Genomic DNA, 24,938 nt, shown 5'->3' with positions numbered 1-24,938 from the left:
ATTTCAGCCCAAAGATTCAAAATCTTGGAGGAGACTTGAAAACCAATTTTTTTCAGATGCTCTACATGCAATCTGGACACTCTTGAGTTGTGAAGAACAGAACATGTATCTATCTCCAGATGTGTAAACTTATAAGAGTTATTGCAGAAGATATGCACCTGTAATTGCAGTAAAAGGTGGTTCTACAAAGCATGGAAACAGAGATGCAGAACTTTCATTTTCCTCTTCCTTATCAATTATACTTTTTTGAGTAGGTTCATTTCCTAGGAAAAAAACACATTTAAACTCTGTGAAGTATAATGTGAAATAAAAAAAAAACATTGCCCTTCTTCTACTGTTTTTCACATTTTTAGATGTTTGACCTTTTTTTTCTTAAAGAATACAAATATCAACAAGATTGCATGTATACAATAACCTTTAATTACGTTCTTTGATATGTTCTAACCTTGAAATTACATAGTTTAATTATGCTGCACTAATCTGCATTGTGATGTTTTATCATGTAAAGCACTTTGAACTGCATCATTGCTGAAATGTGCTATAGTCTATAAACTTGACATGATTTGACTTTGTTACACTTGGATAAAGCATAAAGTGGCAATTAAGGTAATAAGCTGCACATTTCGGAGTATGTTAATAGTTATTAAAGTAATCTATTTTTAATAACTACAATGTATTATTTTTCAAATGTATCCTGCCTTTAAAGTCTCTTATTATTTTTATATTTTTTGTATTGTGCAAATATTCATGCTAAGTTTCCGTTGTAACACCTGCATTTTCTCACTGTGTATAATAAAGGATTATTCTATTCTATTCTATTCTATTCTATTCTATTCTATTCTATTCAAAAGTTGTAGTTTAGAAGCTTCGGTTACGGATAATATGATAAAACTACAACTCCCAGAGACACAAACCACTGTTCTCCCAAGATGCCCCTCGGCTTTAATGCGCTGAAGCAAGATGGCGAGTAAAACAAGCAAAGACGGTCCTCCTCCTTTTGATTGTCCATCATGGTGAGCCAAATGCACACGCCAAAGTAGTAGCACGATGTTTGTAGATCATTACTAGTTGCAAACCAACAAAACAACGAACTTTAAAGTGTATGCGAGACTTTTATTAGAGATGAAATCATATCTTTTGCTAACATTAAATAAAGCTAGCAGGCTAACCCGTCAATGTTGGCAATGAATTAGCCAGAAAGATCAATGCATCGTGTCTTTCATTTGCTGAATCCTGTTTACCAAATTAAAAATGTTGTAGTTAAAATTGTGATTATTTTTCTTGATTAATTTTATCTTTGATTTGGTAAATATGATTTCTGCAGTGTTCATACTAAGTAAATCATCACAGGAGTTTCTAACCTTTTGCTTGCAGGGCAGGCAAACCACCCACAGGGCTTCATCTGGACGTGATGAAGGGGGACAAATTGATAGAGGTAAGTGAAGCTCTACAGATGTAGGTTAACAATGCAGTGGTCGTTTTAATGTTAGAAATGTGCACCAGATACGAGTCTGACAGTCTGTTGCGTCCCAGATATGGGGTTCCTCTGTGGCTGCTCGGCTTCAAATGGTGCGAGAGCAACATCAGCCATGAGATTTAAGCCCTTTAGTGGAAGCAACACTGAAGAGTTATAACTCAGAGGCACAGATTCATCAGGATGACCTGATTTAGATGTGCTTTCAGTGTGTTATTCACAAAGACCTTCTCTCTTTATAGAAACTGATCATAGATGAAAAGAAGTTTTACCTGTTTGGAAGGAATCCCGACTGGTGTGACTTCACCATCGACCATCAGTCCTGCTCTCGGGTTCATTCGGCGTTAGTCTACCACAAACACCTAAAAAGGGTCTTCCTCATAGACCTAAACAGCAGTAAGAGATCTTTTACAATCACACTTTTTTTTTTTTTTTTTACCAATTTTCATTTGGACTAGAAAATATGTGGGTATTAATTGTGCAAAAAACCCACAATTGCCCCAAAGTCAATGTGGGCAAGAAATATGGTATATTAATAGAACTGTTTTAGCAATCTTACATTTTTATTGTATTTTTGTGGTTCTTAACAGGAAATTTTGCTGATTTCATATTATATTTAAAGCCTTTAATGTATTTAGATATGTTTTAAAATAATAACATTTTGTAGCCCAAACATTGTGCCTTTTATAATCTTCATGGTTTTCTTAGAAATGCGCTTATTTGCTGATGCTCATTTTAATGGACTCAAATTTCTCAAGAACTTAGAATTAACTATGTCTAGTGTGTGGGTGAATTCAAAATGTAACCATCCTAACCCTGAAATAAAAATTAATGCATTAAAAAAATAAAAATAACAAAACTGATTTCCTAAAAACAACCCAGTATTTTGGACAGATACAATCCAATTAAAAATTTGGACTAGAAAATATTTTTAATTGGATTGTTTTATTCTGTTTAAGAGATTACAGCACATCTCTTTTACATGTTTAGATGTTATAGACAACTGAAATTGCAACATGCACCATATTATAAGATTTTGAAATACTCATTCAAAATGTATAACAGTTGTGTCTATCTTACATTTGAGACAAAGAAACCCCTCTGATTTAGAGTCGTATATTGGATCATTAAATCATTCATGTGTTCAGTGTAACTATAGCCTCTCTGTTGTGAATGATCATTAATTATTTATCAGAACCAAACACACAGGAGTCAAACACTGTGTGTAGGAAATATCTGAGTGTCTTATGTAACTTAGCAGTTAAACTGGATTTTACAAGTATTTATACATGCAGGAAAATTTTTTATATATTCCTCATGTTTTCTTTGCTATATCAGTGATTAGTGTGATTTTTTTTCTAAGTGTCTAATCTCTGTAGGATATGTACAGTGCATTTGAAGAGTATTCACCATGTTTCACTTTATCCACATTAACTGAAACTGGATAAAAAAATTTTCCTCTAATCTCTCCACACAATTCTCAAAAATGACATTGTGATACAAAGCTTTGAGATTTTAGTAAATCTGTAAGACAAAAAAAAAAGTAAGATATCACATGAACAAAGGGATTCACAGCCTTTGCCTAGTACTTAGTTGATGCAACCAAGAGTTTGGGTCTTACATTTTTATTTAGTGAGTCAGAAGCTGCAAAGTTTAGGAACCAATTTTCTAACGGAAACTGGCCTTTACGCCAGCATGGTGCATTCACTGATCAGAAAAAGATCTGGTTATTTTAACTTTTTGCAGCTGGTGCATCGGTGCATCTCTTGGTTAACATTGTTTTAGACTTGTAAATGGACTGAAGTTAGAACACTGCCTTATGAGACATCAATATAAACTTCAACGCATGTTTCTGTGTAATATAATGCCATTAAAATATTTTTCATCAGCTTTCAAGGTTTCCTAACATTAGACATTTTTACTTCAGCACACGGTACCTTTCTTGGCCACATTCGCCTTGAGCCCCACAAGCCTCAGCAGGTTCCCATAGACTCTACCATATCTTTTGGGGCGTCGACACGGACTTACACCATTAGAGAGAAACCCCAAACCCAAGGCACCGCTGGCACAGGAGACAGCAAGTTGGGGGATGAAGATGAGCTCAAAGGGCTGCTTGGACTTCCAGAGGAAGAGACAGAGCTGGAGGTACGTTATTACTATATTATTAAACATTATTATTGTTGTAGGTTTTAGCTATGATGATTTTTTTTGTAAATCTTTCCATTTACTAAGTATGTCACTTTGAAGTTATTCATGTTTTGTGGTAATATCCAGTCCAGTGGAGTATAATTTAAAAAAACTGGTATTGACATAATAAGCATCTATGCACCACAAATTTGGAGCAAACTTCCAGAAAACTGTAAAACAGCTGAAACACTGACTTCCTTTAAATCTAGAATAAAAACCCACCTGTTTAGGATTGTATTTGAAATGTAATCAATTACAAATTTATTGATGGACTTGACTTAATGTCGTGTTTTGATTGTTGATTCAATGTTGCATTGTATTTCTGTGTTTGATATGATGTAAAGCACTTTGAAATGCCTTGCTGCTGAAATGTGCTATACAAATAAAATTTGATTGATTGATTGATAATAATCACTTAACTTTTTTTGTAATTTCTAGAACCTGACAGAGTTTAACACAGCTCACAACAAACGCATCTCCATCATGACAATCGAGGAAGGCAACCTGGAAATCCAGAGGCCAAAGAGGAAACGCAAGAACTCCAGAGTTACTTTCAGTGAAGAAGATTCCATTATTAATCCAGGTAAGTTTAATGTTTTGGGACTGATGTTTGTGAGAATAGTTAAACTTTTTTGTTTTTCTTGATTCAACAGGAAAATAATTAATTGAACTACTTTGTTAAAGATACTTTAATCAAAATTTCTCTGGGTTCTGTGTAGTCTGTCATAGTGTGATCACATGCGACTGAAAATCAACAAAGTGCAAGAGTAAAAACTTTATTTGAAGATTCTTTGTCCCCTAAATTTAAACTTGGAGAATAAAATATTTATTATCTATGAACTGATTTTACCAGACTCCCCATCAGAGAGCTGGATTTTGAGTCAATATAACAAAATCAACTTTTTATGTTACATTTCTATTTAATCACTGTCAGCCTGCTCATTAATTACCCAAATAAGTTTTTTTTGTCTGTACACTGAAGTGTAACAATGTTTTTTTTTTTTCATTCCTACAGAAGATATAGACCCCTCAGTTGGGCGCTTTAGAAATATGGTGCAGACAGCTGTCATCCCCATGAAGGTAATTCTTGACTGTATTTAAAATGATTCTCTCAGCTAAAAGATTTTGCTACAAAGCAACTTAGTTTGGCTAATACGCTGCTAGTCTTCTCTATGGCTTGTGAAGTTTTTGTTTTTTCATTCCTCTGCAGAAGCGGAGATTTGACAGCCAAAATACTCTGGGTTTTGATGACCTGGCTTCCAAGCGCATTCACGGCTATAGCTTGGGTGGAGGTCTGTACGGGGACTTGCCCCCAACCAGCCACGAGAACAAGCCAACAGGAGCTCCAGGAGGTGCTACTATGCAGGGCGGGCTGCCTCTGCCCTTCCCCAACCCGGCGCCTGAGGTAGATCTGGCCCCAGAGGCTCCTCAGCCCCCGATCACACTCAACCCCACACCAGTGACAGCCCCCTACCTACCAGAGACCGTCAACGAGCCACGAAAAAAGAAGTATGCCAAAGAAGCTTGGCCGGGGAAGAAACCCACCCCTTCACTTCTCATCTAACCAGTTTTATAACACTGCTGACTCTCAGGTTCCCAGCAGGACCATCAGGGACTGTGACCTGTCAGAGGTGGAGCTCTTCGCCTCTGTTTTTATTTGTTATATTATACGAGTGCAAAATACACAACGCATCCTCCACAAACTACATCGACAGCAAAAGTATTTAGTTTTTTTTTTTACAACAAAATACCTGGCAGTAAAATGAACTACAGAGTGATAGACTATATGGATATAATGATGGAGTTATGTGCTGAATGACTTTGAGTTGATGTAAACTTGTATTTTATACATGTTCCAACATTTTTTCACTCTTTCAGAATATTGATAAAACTATTAAAGAGTTGCAAAAAAGTGGTTTTATTCGTATCTTACTGTGAGAAGTCAAGATAGCCCCAAGACTTCAAATGTAAGCAAAATTTTGTCAGAACACAGCTCTATTTTATTTTTAAAGCAAGTTGATAGAATGAGATCAGACATTTTACGATAAAATGTTTTCTGTCTGTTTAGTAAGCTGTCAGTTGTGCTGTGTTGTATTTCCCCCCTTAGGCCACTTGGTGGTGACTTAAGCAAACAGACTGGTTTCTATTAGAAGCTGAAAACTTTAGTTTTCATTTGCATCTTAAATCAGTGATCTGTTATACTAACATCCTCTTTTCTTCTGTTACAATAAGTGCGAAGTACTTTCTCATATTTCCCGAACAAACATACTGTAAAAAAAATATTTTTTATGCTTTTTTGGATTACTATTTAAAGGATACAAGCATAGCAGATTGGAGAAAAGCACAATATCACAATAACAATCAACTACAACATAAAAGACTACTAAAATGTTATTCAGATTGTTGTAATGCATACTTAGCATTATTATCTGTAAAATGCTGCCGTTCTTACCCAGCTCAAGATATGTCTGCAGATTAGAAAACTAAACATTAGGCTCAGCCTTTCCTTAAGGCTTAATTTTGAATATGGTTTTATTGAGTGTTCAAATTTGAAGAATTGTATGAATCTATGTAATAAAATGATTCACATACAAATGCCTCAGACAAAAATTGCATCAGAAACACTGTAGTTATGCTTTCCAGTATTTTTTTGTATTTAAAAAAAAAAAAAAAAAAAAGTCTGGCAGCTTTGACATCTGGTTGATTTATAATTGTTGAATTTTATGTCATCTGGTCAAATTGGAGATTCCCTCTAAATTACAAAAATACTGACTGTTTTTGTGGATTTTCTGGTGCAAAAGAAAAATAAGTTGTTTTATTAAAAAAAACTACACTAGTGACTCTACATTTGATTGGTTGTGTGGATTTTGTAATATGTAAATAAAAACAAAAAATACTTTTTTGACACATTAGCTTGTCTGTTTCTTCTGTAAACAGTTTGTGCATTGACAACTTGCAATGTGTTCCATTTATACAGTTCCTTGCAGAAGTATTAAAACCTTTAACTGATCATTTCCTCACATTACCACAAACATTTGTTTTTAAGGATTTTATAAAACATAAAAAGGAATGATAAATGAATAGTTTTGTAATTATTGAATGAATAATAGAAACCTGCAAATTATGGATGTCATTATTCTCGGTAACTTTGGTTGAAAATTCACTGCAGATCATCCAGTATTATCCATAAGGTTCACTTTCTGACAGAGCAAATATATAGCAAGAGCTACGAAAGAATGGTTAAGAAATAAAGAGTCTTGTGTTTGATGGTCCAGTCAAAGTCCAGTTGAGAATCCATGAGCACCCTTGAAATTTGATTGTCACAGATGCTCTCCATTCAATCTGACTGAGACTGAGCACTTGAAGAGTGGCCAAAAACATCATTCTATGTGCAAAACCGACAGAGAATCTATAAGATTAATAATGAAATTGAAACATTTAGGCTGTAGAATAATGACTCAGTAAAGATTTATTTAAATGTGTGCCATTTTTTAAAGTTTTTGTTTTTAAACCATTTTGAAAGCCATGCACCCTTCTACTATTACTGCACAATTATCAGCTACTCTGTGTTGATGAGAGACAGCTAGCTCAAATTGTAGCAGTGTCAGTTAAAGTGGCAGGTCCAATGGCAGGTCACACCGGAAGTGCTGCTATCTGAAACTGGTGTTGGTTTGGCACCTAAACTCCTACTAAAATACAAATAGGTTTGTGGTTGTAAAGTGTCAAAATGCGAGGTCATAGATGTGTAAATACTTTTATGAGGCACTTCCTGTGAAAAAAAAGCTTTCTGTTGGTTTGATGCCTCCGCTAAACTACTGTAGGTATTTAGTACAGGACCCTATTTAGAAAATAAGGTCCAGTAATTGTGAACGTAGATTCTATGGAGACCAGTGGGACACAGTAACACTAAAACTTGTATATTTTATCATTTGCTCTCTTATCCTGGTGCAGTCAACACAAACTTAAATGTATTTTTTACATCTCAATCATTCATTCATTTTGAGTTTGGAGCCTGCAAATGGGCAACACAACTGTTAGGGTGTCATTTTTATTCTTTTTCTATCAGAAAAGAAGTTGAATGCAGAAACACAGTGCATCTCAAAAGTATACACACCCTTGTCAAAATGTTGGGGTTATATGTCTCAGCATGCAATCTTGAGTTGCGTTCTGTAATACCCAGTTCAAAGGTGTGATAAAAAAAATTGCCTTATTTTTAGAGTTGTGCTTTTCAGTGTTGTAATTCCTTTGTAATAGCATATCTTGAGGTAATTTCCAGTGAACTCAAATTCAGACTGCGTTTTACTCTTCAGACTCTCATGGAGTTAAACATTCACTATTGACCTAATTTAAATGGAGAAATGTAATGCAGAAAATCATTTTGAGATTAGGTCACATGGCTCATAAATACATACAAAGTAACTATTTTTACTCTGCTACACAATTTTAGTTAAAACCTTTTAGGTTATTTAACTAGCCTACACTAAGGTACACTTAGTGCTTATAGTTTAAAAACATTACACCCTATTCTTTCCTTAAATGTTTACTGTTTTAACCATCAGTCTAAACTCAAGAAGTTTCCACTACAAATAAATGTGTGTACGGTGCTTATTTTCTTTTTCTGTTTTAATATACCCCAACAACAGAAATACAACATATTCCTAGCTGCAGAAATGAACTGTTAATGTAAAAAAAATACATTCAATCTCACTGTTTTAGTCACATTCTTCAGTATTACAACAAAGTGCAATGTATTACAACAATGCATAATGCAATGCTTATAGTTTTGCTTCAAGATTAAGCTTATCTCCAAATGTATAACAAACCCATTTTAAGATAAACATTACAAATATTCCTAGAAAAACGGTTTAAAACACAACAAATTTCCTCGTCACGAGACATTAGTGTAAAAATTTACTCAAATTGCACTTCATGATTTTTAAAAAAAATCTAATTCACTTTCTAAGCAATTTGTTTCTCCTTGGTTGAATCCAACAGAATCTTTTTCTCCATCACATTTCTGGTTCCACTGGTTTGATCTTGATGTGGATGCCATTAAGTGAGCGGAGAACCAGTCTGGGAATCATCTTGGGCTTAATGTTGGGGTCCTCTATCAGGTCGTACCGCTTTAGTGTCAAGGCCGTCACCACCTTCAACTCATTCATTGCAAAAGTCTGGCCGATGCAGTTTCTAAGGGAAGACAACATTAAGAAGGACATTAAAGGGTTAAGCAGAAGATAAATGATCAAAAACAAGTTGTAGCAAAGCAGCCATGCACTCACTTTACCTTTCCTCTGCTTTACCCTAGCCCCACATAACAGGACCTTTATTATGCATGTATAACTAGGTGTGGGTGCTACGTTACACATTCACAAGCTGTAGATTGATATAAGATTAAAGACAAAGTGGCTATAAACTGAGATAAGCCAAACAGTCACAGTGTCAAGTTTTTCCAAACCTTGGCCCAGCTGAGAAAGGCACAAATGCATGAGGTGACCTCTTAGAGACATTTTCTGGGAGGAAACGCAGCGGGTCAAAGACCTATGGCAGCACAGGAGGAGAGAAAACGTCAAGTTTTCTTACAGGAATATCAAAGAAAATGCATGTAGAAAACCCCCCCAATCTGATCTAAGTTTATTTAAATCAAATCCTAGGTGAATAAAACACACAACAAATTCAAACATAGTTCATTACATAAAAAAAAGCCAAAAGTGTTAGTAATTGGATATTTCTTATGGCTTTGTCAGTTTTTCTCACTGATGTGGGGGAATTTTTTCCTCACTTCAGCTGAATTACTTCATATGTCTCTATAAAATATTGTTATATGAAGGATTCTGTTCTGGGGCACCAAAACAAGGCCAAATAAAATCACCAACCCTGCCATGTATTTTGCTTTCTTATCTATGGCTGAATTTGCTGAAATGTGCACACACTGACTTGTTGATCAAATGCTGATAAATCCCCTTTTTTTCTATTCATTTAATGCATCAAACTAGTAACTTCTACCCGGTTTGGTCAATAAATACATCAACTAATTGTATACATTTTTTTTAGTATTTAAAAAAATCAGATGTAGGTTGGGAATTTATGATTTGATGCATAAATGTGGATCATATAATAATTTCTTCTTTTTCTGGTGGATTAAAAACTTAGAGTTGCAGAAACTGTAATACATTTTCTATATTTTCTTTTCTAAATTCTTTTAGTACACTCCTCAGAAGACAAAAAGATCAGAATAATAACTTCTGGACAGCCTGATCTATCCTGTATTAATGCTGTTTCTATAGTTTGGATCCATTTAAAAATTACATTTTCCAATGCCATTATGGTTATAATAAACTTTGCATGACTTACATGTGGGTTTTCCCAGACTGTTGGATTTCTGTGAGTTGCAAACATACTTACTCCAATGTGAGAGCCTTTAAAAAATAAAGCTGTATTTTAGTTAGGACCGTGAACAAAATGCAAAAGTGAAACATGTATACACCTCTTCTTCAAACCTGCCTTGAAGTTAACATTGGGTCATCGCTGTAAAACTGCTTGTGTCAATACGTTTCTGAACATGCTGTAGGGATAAACTTGGTTTTGTATAGAAAGTGCTTTATAGCAGTCTGCATAAAATAATGCTTATAATGACATTTTTATGTGACTAAGTAACACAGTAACAGGGAATATACTACACAGTGCACATAGGAAACAAATATTTTTTTGCAACCACAGCTTCACTTGTTAATGTGTGGAGATTTTTATGTTAGGCTTGTTTTGTAACAAGTTCCACATAAAACCAGTTCCACGGCTTAGAAAGTTAATATTTTATTTTCTCTTGTAAAGTTTACATGCGGTGCACATCAACCTCAGTGTTTTTTTTTAAACAACACACTAATGTCACTGACCTGCTGGCAATGTTCTTCCATCGAAGAAGGTGATAGGTTTAGTGATCTGCCTGGATATTCCTGGCACAGGAGGGTAAAGACGAAGGGATTCTTTGATGCACATTGTGGTGTATGGAATTTTATTAAGATCCTCCCTTAATATGGGACAAGAGACTTAATGTTATTCACAGAGAGGCGGTAAAGGTGTGCATAGTTTAGATTTAACTATTAATCTAGCACAGCTGAGGGCCAACTTTCTTATACAAGCATCATTTTCTCAAAGTTTGCCCACCACTCCATGGTGTCTTTGCCTTGTAAAGCTTCACAAATTTCATCCCTGCAGAGCTTCTGGTGCTCTGGGTGGCAGGCCAAGCAGTAGAGGATGAACGAGATGCCACTGGCTGTGGTGTCGTGGCCCTCGAACATAAACGTGTCCACTTCTGCTTGCAGGTCTTCATCCGACAGGCCCTGCTGGTTTTCATCCTGAAGAACGAATTAAAAATAAAAATAATTGCAGACCGTAAAGGCTACGTCGCAGGTCATTAGCCCAAGCATTTTTACAGGGATGTGCAGATTGTTTAGATGTGCCACACATTTAAAATTTTTCTGCATGTTATGTTTTAACCAGTAGCAAAAATGCATCTGATAAAACAAACAACAAAAAGACATTCAAAACACTTTGGCAAGCATTAAACACTTAGAAGTCTCAATTATTTCCGATAGCTGTGACTCAAAGCAGCTTTTAAAATAGTGATGTTCACATTCGTAGGTTAACCACACTGTTGCTATTTGTTTTATTTTACAATTCTGTGGTAAATGTTCTTTAATCTGTCATTGCCCTAGTATCTCCGTTCTACCACTTTGCTTCAGATAGAGGACGGCAACCTTGTTGTTCTTAAAGAAATCCTTATCAGCTGTCCAGAGTTGTTAAAAGAGACTATAAATGTTGCAAAAGGAAACATTCTTAGCTCTATCTAGTTTTTCCCCTCAGCTTTTTGGCATAGAGAAACAAAATGGCGAAAAACTGCCTTAACAGAGAACATCAGTATGCAGAGCATGTTTACTTGCTGAGTCACTTCTGGCTGCATTAACGCTATGACCTTGTGTTGCCTCATCTCTAATCTGTTATCAGGTTTATGTAATTCCTTTTTCAATTTCAATTTTATTTTTCAGTGCTGGCCACATTGATTGGCAGCCTTGTAATGCCATTTAAAAAGCTTTAATGTAAATTCATCTTTTTACTGTACTGGCATAAATTCTACTTTTAAAAAATTAAATGTTAAGCCATTTTTATTTACAACATATCTTTTGATCGTCCTGTCCTCGCATATTTTTCTTCTCTTTATTTAGTATTTAGATTTGGTAGACATATTCAAAGAGTATTTGATGTTATATACTCTAACAGGACTTTGGAAGAGAGACAGGCCCACAGCATCACATACCCTTCACCAATCATTCATTAGATTTTTGTTGTTTCATTTTTAAGTGTCAGATTTCAGAAGTATGAAAAATGTCTTCATTCTTTTAATAGTATTACACATCTTTGCCCAACAGACATGTTGGGCAAAGTTCTCTATAAAACTCTAAATGCCATTTTGCTCTTCACTTTTATTATGAGTCCGTTAAACATTAACATTGTTGTATTAGTAAAAGTCTTATCACAATGTATTTAGGTACCTAGAAAGTCATATTAACTTTTAAAAAGTGAAAACAAAAAATGCATGAGACGTTTATTTAAAACTGGTTCTTTTTGGGTACCAATAATTGTGCAACTGATGATTTCATTAAAAAAACATTTTTCTGAATGTGTTGCTTTTTCCTCCCATGAATAAATGTTGTGTTTTCTAATGACTTTTTCTAATCTAATACCAAAAGATGAATTTGTTTTTGGTTATTTATGCATCTTCACCAGTTTTCCCTATAAATATGCCCTAATTTGATGCATGAGGTACTTGCTTTACAATTATTTGCAATTATGGTGTTTGATAGTGTTTTTGCTTTAATCGCTTTTTAAATATCATTTTAGCTAAACCTCTAGTGGTGCTTTTAGTCAGCTCTCACTGAACAAATAAACAAAAGCCACACTTTTGCTTTTAAATCAGTAGTTTTGAATTGATGTCACATACTCGTGCAAAGAGAAGAATGTCCAGAAAATCCAAGTATCTTTTGGCCTGTATGCGGCCCAGTTCCGTCTCTTCCTTTAGTGCTTCTTTCCTCCTTTTGATGACCTCATCTTGAAAAGAAAACAAACGTTTACTCTTTAAGTGGACAGATTATATTAAACAAAGATGTCGCAGAGTTCAGGGCTTACCTGTATGACTGTGAGCCACCTTGTATGCTTTCCTGTATCTGAAACCATGTGGGCTGAGGTGGAAAATGAGATCGCTGTGGTATGGAAACATCCTCATCCGTAAGTTAATAAGATTGGTGAGCTCATACACTGCTTTGATGTAGGCATTTGTTCCCCTGACAGAAAAAAGCAGGGAAACATGAAAGGTGATATCTTCCTTCTGCTTGTTAATAAAGCATCTGAACTTGTTTTGGATGGATGCAGAAGCTGAAATGATGATTTTTGTTAAGGTTACTCACCCCTCTGTCTGACAGTTGCTGTTGCAGCTAAAGGCACACTTCAGGATGCTATCCAGTGTCATCAGGCTGACATGCTCAAACAATTCCAAGGTCTCTTTAGAGTTGGCATAGCGTTCCCATTTGTCCTTAAAAATATAAGGAAACAAATGTAACATGCAAGCAGGAAAAAATGGGATACAAGCATTAACCTCAGTTCAGGTTCAGTCAGAGGTTATACTCGGCAGCAGCATAAACAAATTTATCTATTGGTTCTTTTTCAAGAGTTGGAAAAAGAACGCCACACAACTTCAAGACTTTTTAAAGTAGAAAAGTTTTATTGGTTTTAAACTATTAGGGACTTTCCCTAACCCGCATACATACTCAAAAATACACCCACACTGATATTTAGATAATTTGTTCTATGCAGGTTGCAGAGAAACCACAATTTTTGTAGCCTTAACAAAGATTCTGGCAAAATTCTCTCAACATGTGTTGCTAACCTAGTTCTGATTTATATTTTTTTGGGGGGGCGCCTTTGCACTGAGCTGGATTTAGGCGTAGATCTTATCTTAGGGTTCAGGTTGACTAAAGAAGTCTGTCCTATCCTTATTCTTACTCAAAACCAGTGTTGATGTGAATTCACAATATTTGAGTCATTACAGCACACAAGGTGTCCAAATTTTAACCATCTGATACAAACTATCTCCCAGTTGAAGGACTGGTTGAAAAATATTGAGAACCACCATATTGTAGGCCGGTCATAAAGTGAAAGATGCTGGAACAAATTGTTCACATTAAAGCGAGTTTAACATAACCACGGCCAGAGAGTGTGCTGACCAAGAAATAAGCCTATGCTTAAAAAGCAAAACCTGCAAGCTGACCACATTAGGAATCAGAATGACTTCTGGAAAGAGTGGTTTCACAATTATTTCACTCTTGAAATGGGATAGGATTAGGACAATGCATTGCCTTGTTAGCAACATGTCTAGTTATTATTAATTAATAAATTACATACCAGCATTGTTTTGGCAGAGTCTGACATCAGTTTCACGTATGGTTTTAAAACATCATAATGGAAACCTGGAGTCAGGAGCCTCCGGTGGCGAAACCACTTCTGGCCTTCTGACACCAACAAACCGTTTCCTAGAGAAAAAGAGGCACAATGAGAGCGAGTCAGTAAAATGTTAAAAGTTAACCCTTCATTAAGACAAAACAAGCAAGTAGGAGAAAGCAAAGTCGTCTTACCAATCCAAGACTCGATGAATTCATATGCAAATTTATCCTTTGGCTCTATTATTTAAAAAAAGTAAATGAAAGGCAAGTTAAATTGATGCTTACATTATGGTTATGATACTGTAACAAAGAGTTAAAGTGAAAGAAAAATATGTTCCCACCTGTTGATGCTAGTATAGTTTTGATATAATCTGGGTGGTGAATATTGAGAACACAAATAGATGGGCCGAACCACATAGGGAAAGCATAGGGATAGCTCTCCGCCCACTTTAACAGCTTGAAAAAGTCGGTCCCATCTTGTTTAAACTAAAGAAGCAACAACAATACAAGACATATGAAAATACACACACATGCATACACTGCACAAACTGAGATATTTACACACTCAGGTTCTAATTTGCATTAATTAACAAATATATGTCCAAATAACCGAACATATAATTAAAAAGTTTTAATATATATATTACTTCATTTCAATTTACAACTTCAAAAAACCATAGATGATTGAATGGTATCCACCAAAGTTATCAAATTCTAACATGTTCCAAATTCTCCAGATTATAACAACTTGTCATATTAATGCATTACAGATATTTGTTTGTTTCCAATATAGGCCATTGTAAAACCTAGTTGATTGCAAATTATAATTGCAGTCACATTCATCTTAAATTTTTAGAATTTCATCCTCTTAATGTTTTCACAAGTTGAGGATAATTTTCCATTAGGTATAAGGGGGCACAACAATGGAAAAAAGTTATTCCCAGCTGTTTTTATTTCCCACTTGATTTTTTTTATTTTATTTATATAACACAACACATATATATATATATATATATATATATATATATATATTCTAAGTTGAATATTTTATTGCTTATATCCGTTATTTTGTTACATTAATTTAGTAAATTAAACATTAATAGCTTTTCTCTTTCTTCGTTATATTATTATTTTTACTATTACTATAACTCATAGTAGTAGCAGTATTAGGAGTGGTATTATTACTGATATTTGTATTATACTTGTATTAATTCCAGTTATTTAACAAAAGGCTGAATGCTTAATATAAACTTTATGCCTCTCTCTCTCAGCAATGTCATTGTGATTATTATTATTATTATTATTATTAGTGGTGGTTTATATAGAAATTAGAATAAACTTCAAAGATTGTATAAAACTTTAAACAATACTTCAATTAAGAATTTTAAACTTGATTACACACAATAAAAGCCTTGACGTTGAGACTGTATTATAGCTTCCTAAGGCTGCAGCTGCATTGCTGGATGCCACTAAAACTCGTTACCTCCAGAACATTTCCAAACAACAAGTGTGCCGGGGGTCCTGGAAAGGCGTCAAAGCTCTTCAGAACAGACTTCCGTTTGAGGAGGATGAAGGTTAATTTGTACACGGCGGCAACGAGGCACAGCACAGCTAAAAAGTAGTGCATATGAGGCCAGGCCAGCTGGTATTTCAAGAGAGCTTCTGTCAACTGCATTCTGACGACGTCCGTGTTGTGCAAGCGGAGAAATGACGCTCCCTCTGTGTGTGCAGCGACAGGCAGCCGGGCTTTGTGGTTGTGTGGTTGACTGAGGAAGGCGGAGATTGGACATGTCAAGGCGGGGTCTGCACCCGAGTCTGCACTTGCTGATGAATATTTAAAGGGATTTGGGCCATAAACACTTAAAATGTTTCTGATTATTGCAAGTGTTCAATTAAGCAGCATATTTTATGCCATCATGTCATTTGGTTGAAAGCTAATCCCTTTTTGATTTAATTTTGGTCAACAAAATGTTGAAATGATTTAAATGCGAAATAAAAATGTTTTTGGCGCGTCCTACATCTAAAAACATACTTTTTACTTTCTAGGTAATAAACCGGTACATCTCCGTAAAATTTATTATATTTTTATAAATAAAACATGAAAAACAATCTATGAATTTGTAATGATTACAGTGACATATTTAACCTGTTTGTAGCACTGATGAAATTGGCTTAAGGTTAATAAAAACCCACAATTAATTTTCTCAGACAATTCAATATTGCTGACAAAAATTTTATGTTTAATAAAGAAATGTTGTTATGGCTCACTAGTAACACGATTTGACATTTGCTAAGCAGACAACAATAAGAGTAAACCACAAATTCTCATTATTAAAAAAAGCTGACTGTTCACAGAATGCTGCGCAATAGTGGAAAGTTTAGTGGAAGGAAACATGTCATAGAGTACATGCACAAGCAACATAATCTCAGCCTTGAGAGGGTTATGAAGGAAAGTCCATTCATTCAGGACTCTTGCCTTTGTGGACCTCCACACAGAGACACATCCTGGGAAGAATAGTTCTTGTAATTCTGGTTTTCATCAGCTACAGATACGTTTACATTTAGAAAAAAAAAAAAACACAATAAATTATAATGAAGGAAATTGTGTGTCAAAGCAAAGCCGGGTTACAAGTGATTGGTGTCAAACTATTATTTGCTATATTGTGTTTGTTTTTGTACTGTATTGATTGCACATATTGCTTAATCATTGAGTAATTGGCAAATTCTTTACTTTATCAGTGTGTCAGACTAAACCCTTTTGTTGTTATCACTGGGGTTTTGAGCAACATTCCTGATTTCATCACTGTTCTACCTAAAAGAATGAAATGTACATCTTTCATGACAAATATAAAAGATGTTTTGACATTTATAATGTCTCTGGCAGATTTCAATCAGTACATGATGTACTCTCTATCCACTCAGCAAGCTAACTTCCCACGCAATCTACACAGTGCCTTGCAACAGTCTTCTTACCTCTTGGTTTTTCTCACATTTTGCTTTACAACAAAGAACAAATCTTTGTTGTTTGTTGTATGAGGAAGAATCATCATTATAACGTGGAAGTGAAAACTTGCTGTAGTGCCAATAAGAACTTTTCCATCAATTACTAAATAAGGGAATAAAAAAGTTTCTAGGTGCCATTATTAATAATTTGTAAATAAAACAAATAGAAATAAACATTCCCTTAAAATTATTTTCTCTGCAAATTCCTGTATATTTCCTATCTGAAACTTATTTCTTGGTTGAATGAAAATCATTTTAAATCTAAATCTACTTAGGGTACGAAGTTTGGAGATAGAGACACTACTGCTTTCAGTTCAGTGTGTTCAGTGTATTTGACCTAGTATTAGACCTCTTGACCTAGAACTTCCTTTTACATATAGGCTCATCTTAATTTATTTAATTTGCTTTTATTTCATTTTTTTTATTTTGTAAATATACTTTGTAATTTTTACCTTGTGCTGCAGATGCACAATTGAATTTTCTGCTAGAAAAATTTTAATTTATATTTGGGAAAAATTTCATAAGACAGATGAGAAACACTTTAACCCGCTCCTGGATGTACTCAGCTTGTGTGACTCACGTCTGTTTCATGGTGCTCATGCTAAGCTGTGAAACAATGTTTCCACTGTTGGTTCACTGTCAGAAAATACCTCTAAAAATTAGAGTTTGCGAATTAACCTGAAAAACATTTCTGACAATCAAACTATAATAACTTTAGATGTTTAAGCTTCAATTTAGATTAAAGCTGGCTTTCACAAGGTCAATCAGTATTTTTCTAAAAAATAAAAAAAAATCTAGTAACATATGCACAGAATTATAGAGAACGGACACCTCTGTATGAGAAATCAAACTCGTTTGTGATGCACATGCAATATCTCGACACCTAGGAGATGCAGAAAGCGAAATACATAAGGCACAGCGATAGACAAAAACGTGTGGGCGAGAGCTTTGTTAAATTTCCTATGCAGTGGCTGTTGGACCACTTCCTATGTGTCAGCCTCAGCTTAATTATGACACTCAAACTAAAACCTTGTGATGCTGCACAGAGTCTCTGAACTATGTTTTGATGAGTTGTGATGATGGTTTGACTGGAGAAGGAGTCTTTGATTTGCTTCATTCTGCCTTCGTTTATGCAAAGATATGACTTCATCACCTCGAAACGCGTTCATTTGTGTATTTTTTCTGACTTACTGGAACGCAAGCATTTTCCCAGGAAATGGTAAGTAGCTGATAAAATCACTGTCATCTCAATGTATTTCAAAAGCAACATTTTGAACCTGCCTCTTGCCTTTATGACTAACTGAAAACGGATACTTTAGCTGCAGCACATCAGCGTCGATCCTGGCTGGGATGTCGAGTTCTGATACATTGTCAGGGTCACAGTGCTGACTCGGGCTCTTTCAAATGGTTTTACAAGGAGGACAAGCACAGTAAGGAAATCCAGCTATTTTTTCAGAATAAGAATGGAATAAAACACTATGATGTCAGTCGTCCAAAAGTAGATGTTATGGCAAATCGTTCTCTGGTTATAAATAATTTTACTGACAAAGATCAGGGCGACTACTGGTGTGAAAACTGCTCTCAAGAAACCTGTAGCAGGGAACCATCCAGCTTCATCACTATGCAGAAAGGTTTGAGCTGCTGTCATTAATATAAAAGTATTAATGTGTATCATTCATTCAGTTCCAAAGTTGTGCATCTTAAAGCACAATTTCATTGTGAGTTTGTGTTTGTTTTGATTTCAGAAATTATGGATGAAATGCAAGAGACATTTTACATTCTTTCCGGCAGCAGTTTCACCCGCTCATGCCCAGGTGAATTTGCTAACTTAAAATGGACATTTGAAGCCAGTAATGCAACCCAAAGGGAATTAGAACTAAGATCAGAAATGGTTACTGTTACTACCAACAAGACCTTATATATTGGATCTGTAAAAAATACTAATGCTGGGAAATACACCTGTTGGGTGAATAGATGTGGTGGTCCGAATCAGAAACAGCTCACAATCAACTTATGCGTCGTCACAGGTGAGCATTTGATACTTCTCCAAAGTTTTGTTGTAAACTTTCTCCTTTCTTTTAGATTTATTAGATGAAAAATGTTTGTCTAACACTATTTGTTTGCTTTTTGACAGTTTCCCGCAAAGAGCATTCTATTTTCTCTTGTGCAGTGACATGCGATGTGGGATTAAAAAAAAAATTGAGTCTTCTGATGAGCAATCAAACAATATCAGTGGACATAGATCCATCCGGGTCCTTAATCTGTAATTCAACTGAGATCTTGGATGGGCAGCCTATACCAACTACGAACAGCTACACAGTGTCAGCTGCTTTAAACACAACAATGGGTGGGTATTTTTGTTCTACAGATTCAAATACGTTTGTTGGTATCGTTGTACCAAACTTAAAAAAGCTTTAAATAAATTCATCTCCTATTGTAGAAGTACTACATAGTCCGAGTAAAATGCTTAGAAAATACTATCTTTAATTTGAGTAGATGTACTTAACTAGAGAAAAAAACAATGTTAATAAATAATAATGGTTGAAACAAAATAACCTGTCAATAATCCTAAAAGTCTTATTAAAATAGCTACAGCTAAAGCTCATTTGTGAAGTTTATACTTTACTTTTTAAAGTGTAATATTCCAGTAAATAATCTGCTGTTAAGAATTTATTGAAATTTGATTTCCGTTGCTCACGTTTAGTGTCTTATATTACAGTGTTCATTCCTGATTGTTATGGAATTTTCTCATGTTATATGATATTTTTGTCCCTGTATTTTCATTTGTCTATTTCTATCAGTATTTTCCCTGCTACTCACTTGGTTGTTCTGTTAGTAATCACTCTGCTCTATATTTATTCTCCTTTGTTCAGTAATTCATTGTTGGATTCTCCTTCTTTCTGCATTTTCTTTGCTTGTATACTCCCTGGTTATGGCAGATGTCTCCTCCCACTGTACTTATTTGTAAGTTTATCTTTGTCCTTAAATTACTTCCAGTGTGTATAACCTATCCCATGACTGGGTTGGGTCCTTTACCACATACGGCGTACATTTAGTTTTGCAGTGGGTACGTAACTGAACAAGGACTCATCTTTATTTTGCCTCCATGTATGATGAGCAGGATTAAAAGGAAGGTGAAAAATATCCCCCAAATTTTAGAGTACTGGAGATATGGTATCTTTGGTCACAAAGTCTTCATAATAACCATCAGATACTGCTTGCATCTGAAACCAAGCAGGTGTTTTATGGGTGTAAACATATTTTTTTGTCTTAGAAGAGTTTGCTCAATTCTCTTCCAAAGAAAGTGTGATTTGATGAAATGACATCCAGCTTTTCTGAAACGGTCGCTTTAATGTAGGCCTGGGGTAAAACAATCAATAAATATTTGGGGAAAATATTTTCCATCCACTTTTTAGTAGGACTGAAGATGTGTGATGCTCTGGGTCAGTTTCTTGTGCATAATTAACTTTTTAAATTGCTGCAACATTTTAACTAAATAGCTTGTGTACTCCACAACTTAGTGGAACATTGATCATTATTTGTTCTTTTTAGCAGAATACTTATTGAAAACATGTGGCACAATCTGTGCATGAACATCCTGCACAGATTGTGAAACATTATTGGACAAGACTTAGCATTGTCCTACATGGAGTTATGGTTTAGAAGTAAGAACAGCAGTGGTCTCATTAATTTTTTTGCTGGAGATATTATTAAAAAAATATTTTTCTTAACATGGATTCAATTGTCAAAACACTAAACTCAAATGTTGAACTTTTCAAGAAGTTTCAGTGATATAATTCTGCTGCAATAACAGATTGATTTAATTAGAGATTTTCTGTGCATTTTTACAGCAACGTTAGCAAACATAATCATGTCTGTATATTTCTGTCCTTAAAAAATATGTTAAAATGACTTCATATTGAGGATTTTAAAAATTTTGTTTATATTGTTTTACAGGTGTTTTTGAGAAGACTGAATCTTTGATGCCAATTATTTATGGAGTAGTAGCTGCCTTTACATTTTTTATTTTACTTGCAATATTAACTTTCTGTTTGAAATCAAGAGTACAGGCTGGTAAGGCTGCAACTATTTACTTTTTTAAAAAAAAACACTTCCTGTGTTTTTTGCACAGCTGGCAGTTTGCAGTCTTGAAATTTATGCGCCCCCCAAATCTCTTTGTGTTTCTGTTTCTCCTTAGCATTTCCTTTTCATCTTTCATGTTGTGGCTTCACTCATGAGGTGAGAACAAATGCAGATAGATGCTGGTTTCCAGTGAACTTTGTACAAGCTTAAAAAGGCATGGCACTGACATGCCATCTTTGTTGTCTTGACCACATTATGAAACTTGTTATTTCATGCAGGCGGAAGAGGAGTCCACAGTAATTTATTCATCTGTTATCATCAGGACACCAGCAAAAACAAGAAGTCAACACACAGTTCCTGAAAGCTGTATTTACAGTGAATTACAGTGTAGAGGAAATACCATTTAGTGTTGATAGAAGTCAACACTAAATGGAACTTTTGGTGATCATAATTTCCACACTGTCAATAAATTTTGTAATACATTCCACGGCAGTGACTTGTGTTTCATGACACGTTGAAAACATCCACACACCCACAGGAAGTTTTTCATCTAGTTTTTGAACTACTGAAGAGAAATGATGTAATCTATTTATGATATTACAATTATCTTGAATCAAGGAAACATAAGCTGCTCTTATTTGGCTTATGTTAGTCATAAATAATTCTGAGCCATTTTCCAACCAAAAATTATGTGTCAGTTAATATAGAAGTCTAAATTTGAATTGTGTTTCAATGTCATCATATAGATAAGTGGTTGAACAATTTTCTAGAATTATCAAAATCTTATTTCCAATAAAAGGGATCCCTTTTTTACTCACATAGATATCAATCCTCAAAGTTTTTATAATTTTACATAATCCATTCATGCTACCTTGTATTATTATTATTATTATTATTATTATTATTATTATTATTATTATTATTATTATTGTTGTTGTTGTTGTTGAATAAGTATAATTTAAATTATTAACATTTTGCTACACTTAGAAGACTTTTGATATTTTGGTTTTATTTTTAAAAGGCCACTTTTCTACATGACAAAATTGCAACAATGGATTTATGTCACTGCAAAAGAAATCTAAAGGAAAGAAAAAAGAGATTGGAATAAATATTTGCTTGGAAAACCAATAACCGAGTCTGATTTTGATTTTACACCCACTCTAAGCTCTAGAGGGCAGTAGTAACCTGGATGAAGTACGCATAGTTTGCCTTTACTGAGAAGAAGAAGGAAAGCTGTTTTTCTTTCAGGCAGTAGGTGCAGATGTGGCGACAGTTTCAGTTAAATTGTAGCGAATAGTTTTGTTTTGATTGCCAACTTTTTTTCTTTTTTTTTTACAATCTTGTGAAATGTTCAGACAATTATTGGCGTTACTGCGTTGCGCCTCAATCACCATTAGTGAAGTAGCTCGGAGCTAACTGGGAAGCTACTAGCCTAGTGTTGAATGGGCTAACACTGTGAGGTTAGGCAAGGAGATACAAAATATACGAACATTTCCCCGGTTGTCTTCATTCGGCGGGGAGACACGTTGTCTTTCTTGTATTTTTCAGGTAAAATTGTACAAAACACGCTGTTCATAAGCGATGTGCATAACAGCTAGCTTTATCTGCTAGTTAAAATGGAAGTTGGTAACGCTCTGACAATTAAGAAACAAATGTTACAAAAAGATTGTATTTTGCACTGAAAACAATGTCAGTGTCTTCGATGTTACTTTAATACTATTTAATGTATTGACTACGTTTTTCTCCTTTAAGCTCCTAGAATCCTGAAACGAGATGGAGGCTCCTCCTGTTACTGTTATGCCCATCACCAGTGGCACAATCAACATGATGGAGTATCTGCTGCAAGGTAGGATGTGTTTGATACATCCACGAACAGGAACAAACATTTAAATGCAAGTGTTCTCAATGAATCCTCTTGTATTACTTTACACATGAAGAAATAATCTTGAATCAATAGCCCTCTTTCAAAAATTCAGATTGAATTCATTTGTCATGCCTCTTGGAAAAACGTATTGATTGTTTTGATTTCAAATCGGTTTTTAGTCTCTTGACTTTCTTGATTCATGGTTTGAAACTGGACTTATGGTTCTGCAACTGTTAGGATGAGAGATTTTACAAACTAAATAAAGGTAAAAAGTTCTTAATGTAAAAATTTTAAGAATTTGAATTATTTCCAAAAAAGTTGTGAAATGGCATTGTACCAGTTTCAGAGTCAACACTATAGTGTTTCATGATTTGATGATTTGAATTAATGAACTTTTTTACAGTTCAGTCTTACTGTTTTATACTCGAATGTCCAATTTGCAACTACAACAGCAGAAAAAATGTAAACATTTTAGTCTGAAGGAGTGTTAAACTTTGAAATAAGAAATGTGTATGAACCCTGCAAAGAAATAAAGGTTTCTCAGATCTCAAACTGTGCTGGTGTACAATATGTATCAAACAATATTTTAATGTGTGTGTATGTCTGCGTGTTTTTAAAAGGAAGTACTAAGATATTAGAAGTTGTGTAGTTTTAAGGTGTTGTAGCTATCAAGCTACTGTTTGATTTTTAGCAGATTCCATTGTCTGTTTTTGCATGAAAATATGTCGTCTGTGTTTAATTCATCTTTTTGACTTTTAATTTCAGGCAGCGTGTTAGATGCGGCTCTGGAAAGCCTGTTGCATCGTCTGCGTGGTTTGTGTGACAACATGGAGCCGGAGACGTTTACAGACCACGAACTGGTGTACCTTTTGAAAGGCCAGCAGGGAAACCCTTTCATTCTGCGCGCTCGCCGCTCTCTCTCCCACCCCACAGCTCCCTGGCACCTCCGCTATCTGGGCCAACCTGAAGTAGGAGACAAGAGCCGCCACGCTCTGGTGCGTAACTGCGTCGACGTGGCCGCCTCTCACAGCCTTCCGGATTTCCTCAATGAGATGGGCTTCCGCATGGACCACGAGTTTGTGACCAGCGGACACATATTCCGAAAGGGAGCTATGAAGGTTGTGGTGTGCAACGTTTCCCGTGTGCTGGTGCCCGGGAACACTGAGAACACAGAGCGAATGTCGCTTTCACATTTGGTTGAACTGAGTGTTTTGGCACCAGCCGGCCAGGACACCGTATCGGAGGACATGCGGAGCTTTGCTGAGCAGCTGAGACCTCTGATTCATTTGGAGAAGATCGACCCAAGCAAGCAGAGACATTAAGAAGGCTTCAAAATGGGGTTCTGGTAAACGAGAAGAAGCATCTTCTGTCTTTGCTTTCAGTTAATACCTTCATTGGGGTCTTTATTTTGGTCAAAGAGAGGCCACAATCAAAGGTGATTACTATCTAACAGGTTTGTTTTAAAACAGTATTTAGTAAGAACATCTATCTTCCTAAAATCATAGTTTTTGAAAATAATTGTCATAAAATAGTGTTTTCACAATCGGCTATGACCATTTTTAGATTAGAATAGTTTTATGATGGTAGAAATCATCTGACTAGACCTTAACATCAGTCTTCTGAACTAATCTGAATTTATAATAAAATGGAGACACCAAGAGAGCTAGCTGCTGTTTATAAGATAACTACTGCTAAGCTTTTAACAGAACCTCACTTTAAATACTTTGAAGTATTACTTATGTTGATCTAGTCTATTCTGAATGCAAAATATCTTGTTAATTTTGTACTTAAAATATTTTTGCTACAGTTAATAAAATACAGTACAATTTTGACTATG

General features: G+C 35.1%; 4 protein-coding genes and 1 non-coding gene across 8 annotated transcripts; 4 read left to right on the top strand and 1 right to left on the bottom strand.

The window, feature by feature from the left end:
* Positions 1-917: 917 nt before the first annotated feature.
* Positions 918-6,570, top strand: ppp1r8b (protein phosphatase 1, regulatory subunit 8b). Its single transcript, XM_028009603.1, has 7 exons — positions 918-1,013; positions 1,375-1,435; positions 1,717-1,870; positions 3,402-3,619; positions 4,100-4,244; positions 4,677-4,741; positions 4,872-6,570. The coding sequence occupies exons 1-7, from the start codon at positions 961-963 to the stop codon at positions 5,223-5,225; spliced, it is 1,050 nt and encodes a 349-aa protein (XP_027865404.1). The 5' UTR covers positions 918-960; the 3' UTR covers positions 5,226-6,570.
* LOC114142421 (small Cajal body-specific RNA 1) lies at positions 1,495-1,649 on the top strand. The gene has a single exon (XR_003595007.1).
* On the top strand, positions 1,763-24,938 carry med18 (mediator of RNA polymerase II transcription, subunit 18 homolog (yeast)). 3 transcript variants are annotated; one of them, XM_028009660.1, is made up of 3 exons: positions 1,763-1,870; positions 22,990-23,083; positions 23,867-24,938. In XM_028009660.1, exons 2-3 carry the CDS (start codon positions 23,011-23,013, stop codon positions 24,421-24,423), a joined length of 630 nt encoding a protein of 209 aa, XP_027865461.1. In that variant the 5' UTR covers positions 1,763-1,870; positions 22,990-23,010; the 3' UTR covers positions 24,424-24,938. The 3 variants fall into 3 exon arrangements, with proteins under 3 accessions (XP_027865461.1, XP_027865454.1, XP_027865445.1); XM_028009653.1 differs by lacking the exon at positions 1,763-1,870 and adding an exon at positions 22,405-22,488 and having other exon boundaries at positions 23,867-24,936; XM_028009644.1 differs by lacking the exon at positions 1,763-1,870 and adding an exon at positions 22,437-22,785 and having other exon boundaries at positions 23,867-24,936.
* cyp4t8 (cytochrome P450, family 4, subfamily T, polypeptide 8) lies at positions 8,267-15,910 on the bottom strand. The gene is made up of 12 exons (XM_028009533.1): positions 15,635-15,910; positions 14,493-14,637; positions 14,344-14,388; positions 14,114-14,241; positions 13,120-13,244; positions 12,842-12,996; positions 12,657-12,763; positions 10,823-11,013; positions 10,552-10,685; positions 10,013-10,077; positions 9,117-9,199; positions 8,267-8,848 (listed from the first exon to the last, which is right to left on the bottom strand). Exons 1-12 carry the CDS (start codon positions 15,824-15,826, stop codon positions 8,671-8,673), a joined length of 1,548 nt encoding a protein of 515 aa, XP_027865334.1. The 5' UTR covers positions 15,827-15,910; the 3' UTR covers positions 8,267-8,670.
* Positions 15,995-22,325, top strand: LOC114139547 (uncharacterized). 2 transcript variants are annotated; one of them, XM_028009545.1, is made up of 7 exons: positions 15,995-18,373; positions 18,474-18,785; positions 18,900-19,181; positions 19,289-19,501; positions 21,112-21,228; positions 21,353-21,393; positions 21,516-22,325. In XM_028009545.1, the coding sequence occupies exons 1-7, from the start codon at positions 18,295-18,297 to the stop codon at positions 21,642-21,644; spliced, it is 1,173 nt and encodes a 390-aa protein (XP_027865346.1). In that variant the 5' UTR covers positions 15,995-18,294; the 3' UTR covers positions 21,645-22,325. The 2 variants fall into 2 exon arrangements, with proteins under 2 accessions (XP_027865346.1, XP_027865356.1); XM_028009555.1 differs by lacking the exon at positions 21,112-21,228.

Source organism: Xiphophorus couchianus, chromosome 3, assembly GCF_001444195.1.
Source record: "Xiphophorus couchianus chromosome 3, X_couchianus-1.0, whole genome shotgun sequence".
NCBI classification, from domain to species: Eukaryota; Metazoa; Chordata; class Actinopteri; order Cyprinodontiformes; family Poeciliidae; genus Xiphophorus; species Xiphophorus couchianus.
This window is presented reverse-complemented; position numbering and strand designations above follow the sequence as displayed.

What these genes read in the sequence shown, in the direction of transcription:
- ppp1r8b (XM_028009603.1), top strand. Translation starts at nt 961, where the DNA reads ATGGCGAGTAAAACAAGCAAAGACGGTCCTCCTCCTTTTGATTGTCCA. An exon ending in CCTCATAGACCTAAACAGCA is followed by an intron (nt 1,871 to 3,401) that starts GTAAGAGATCTT and finishes TTTTTACTTCAG; the next exon opens with CACACGGTACCTTTCTTGGC. An exon ending in AGGAAGAGACAGAGCTGGAG is followed by an intron (nt 3,620 to 4,099) that starts GTACGTTATTAC and finishes TGTAATTTCTAG; the next exon opens with AACCTGACAGAGTTTAACAC.
- cyp4t8 (XM_028009533.1), bottom strand. Translation starts at nt 15,826, where the DNA reads ATGCAGTTGACAGAAGCTCTCTTGAAATACCAGCTGGCCTGGCCTCAT. An exon ending in TGTTTGGAAATGTTCTGGAG is followed by an intron (nt 14,638 to 15,634) that starts GTAACGAGTTTT and finishes TTGCTTCTTTAG; the next exon opens with TTTAAACAAGATGGGACCGA. An exon ending in AACTATACTAGCATCAACAG is followed by an intron (nt 14,389 to 14,492) that starts GTGGGAACATAT and finishes TTTAAATAATAG; the next exon opens with AGCCAAAGGATAAATTTGCA.
- LOC114139547 (XM_028009545.1), top strand. Translation starts at nt 18,295, where the DNA reads ATGACTTCATCACCTCGAAACGCGTTCATTTGTGTATTTTTTCTGACT. An exon ending in CTTCATCACTATGCAGAAAG is followed by an intron (nt 18,786 to 18,899) that starts GTTTGAGCTGCT and finishes TTTTGATTTCAG; the next exon opens with AAATTATGGATGAAATGCAA. An exon ending in GAAATCAAGAGTACAGGCTG is followed by an intron (nt 21,229 to 21,352) that starts GTAAGGCTGCAA and finishes GTTTCTCCTTAG; the next exon opens with CATTTCCTTTTCATCTTTCA.
- med18 (XM_028009660.1), top strand. Translation starts at nt 23,011, where the DNA reads ATGGAGGCTCCTCCTGTTACTGTTATGCCCATCACCAGTGGCACAATC. An exon ending in GATGGAGTATCTGCTGCAAG is followed by an intron (nt 23,084 to 23,866) that starts GTAGGATGTGTT and finishes TTTTAATTTCAG; the next exon opens with GCAGCGTGTTAGATGCGGCT.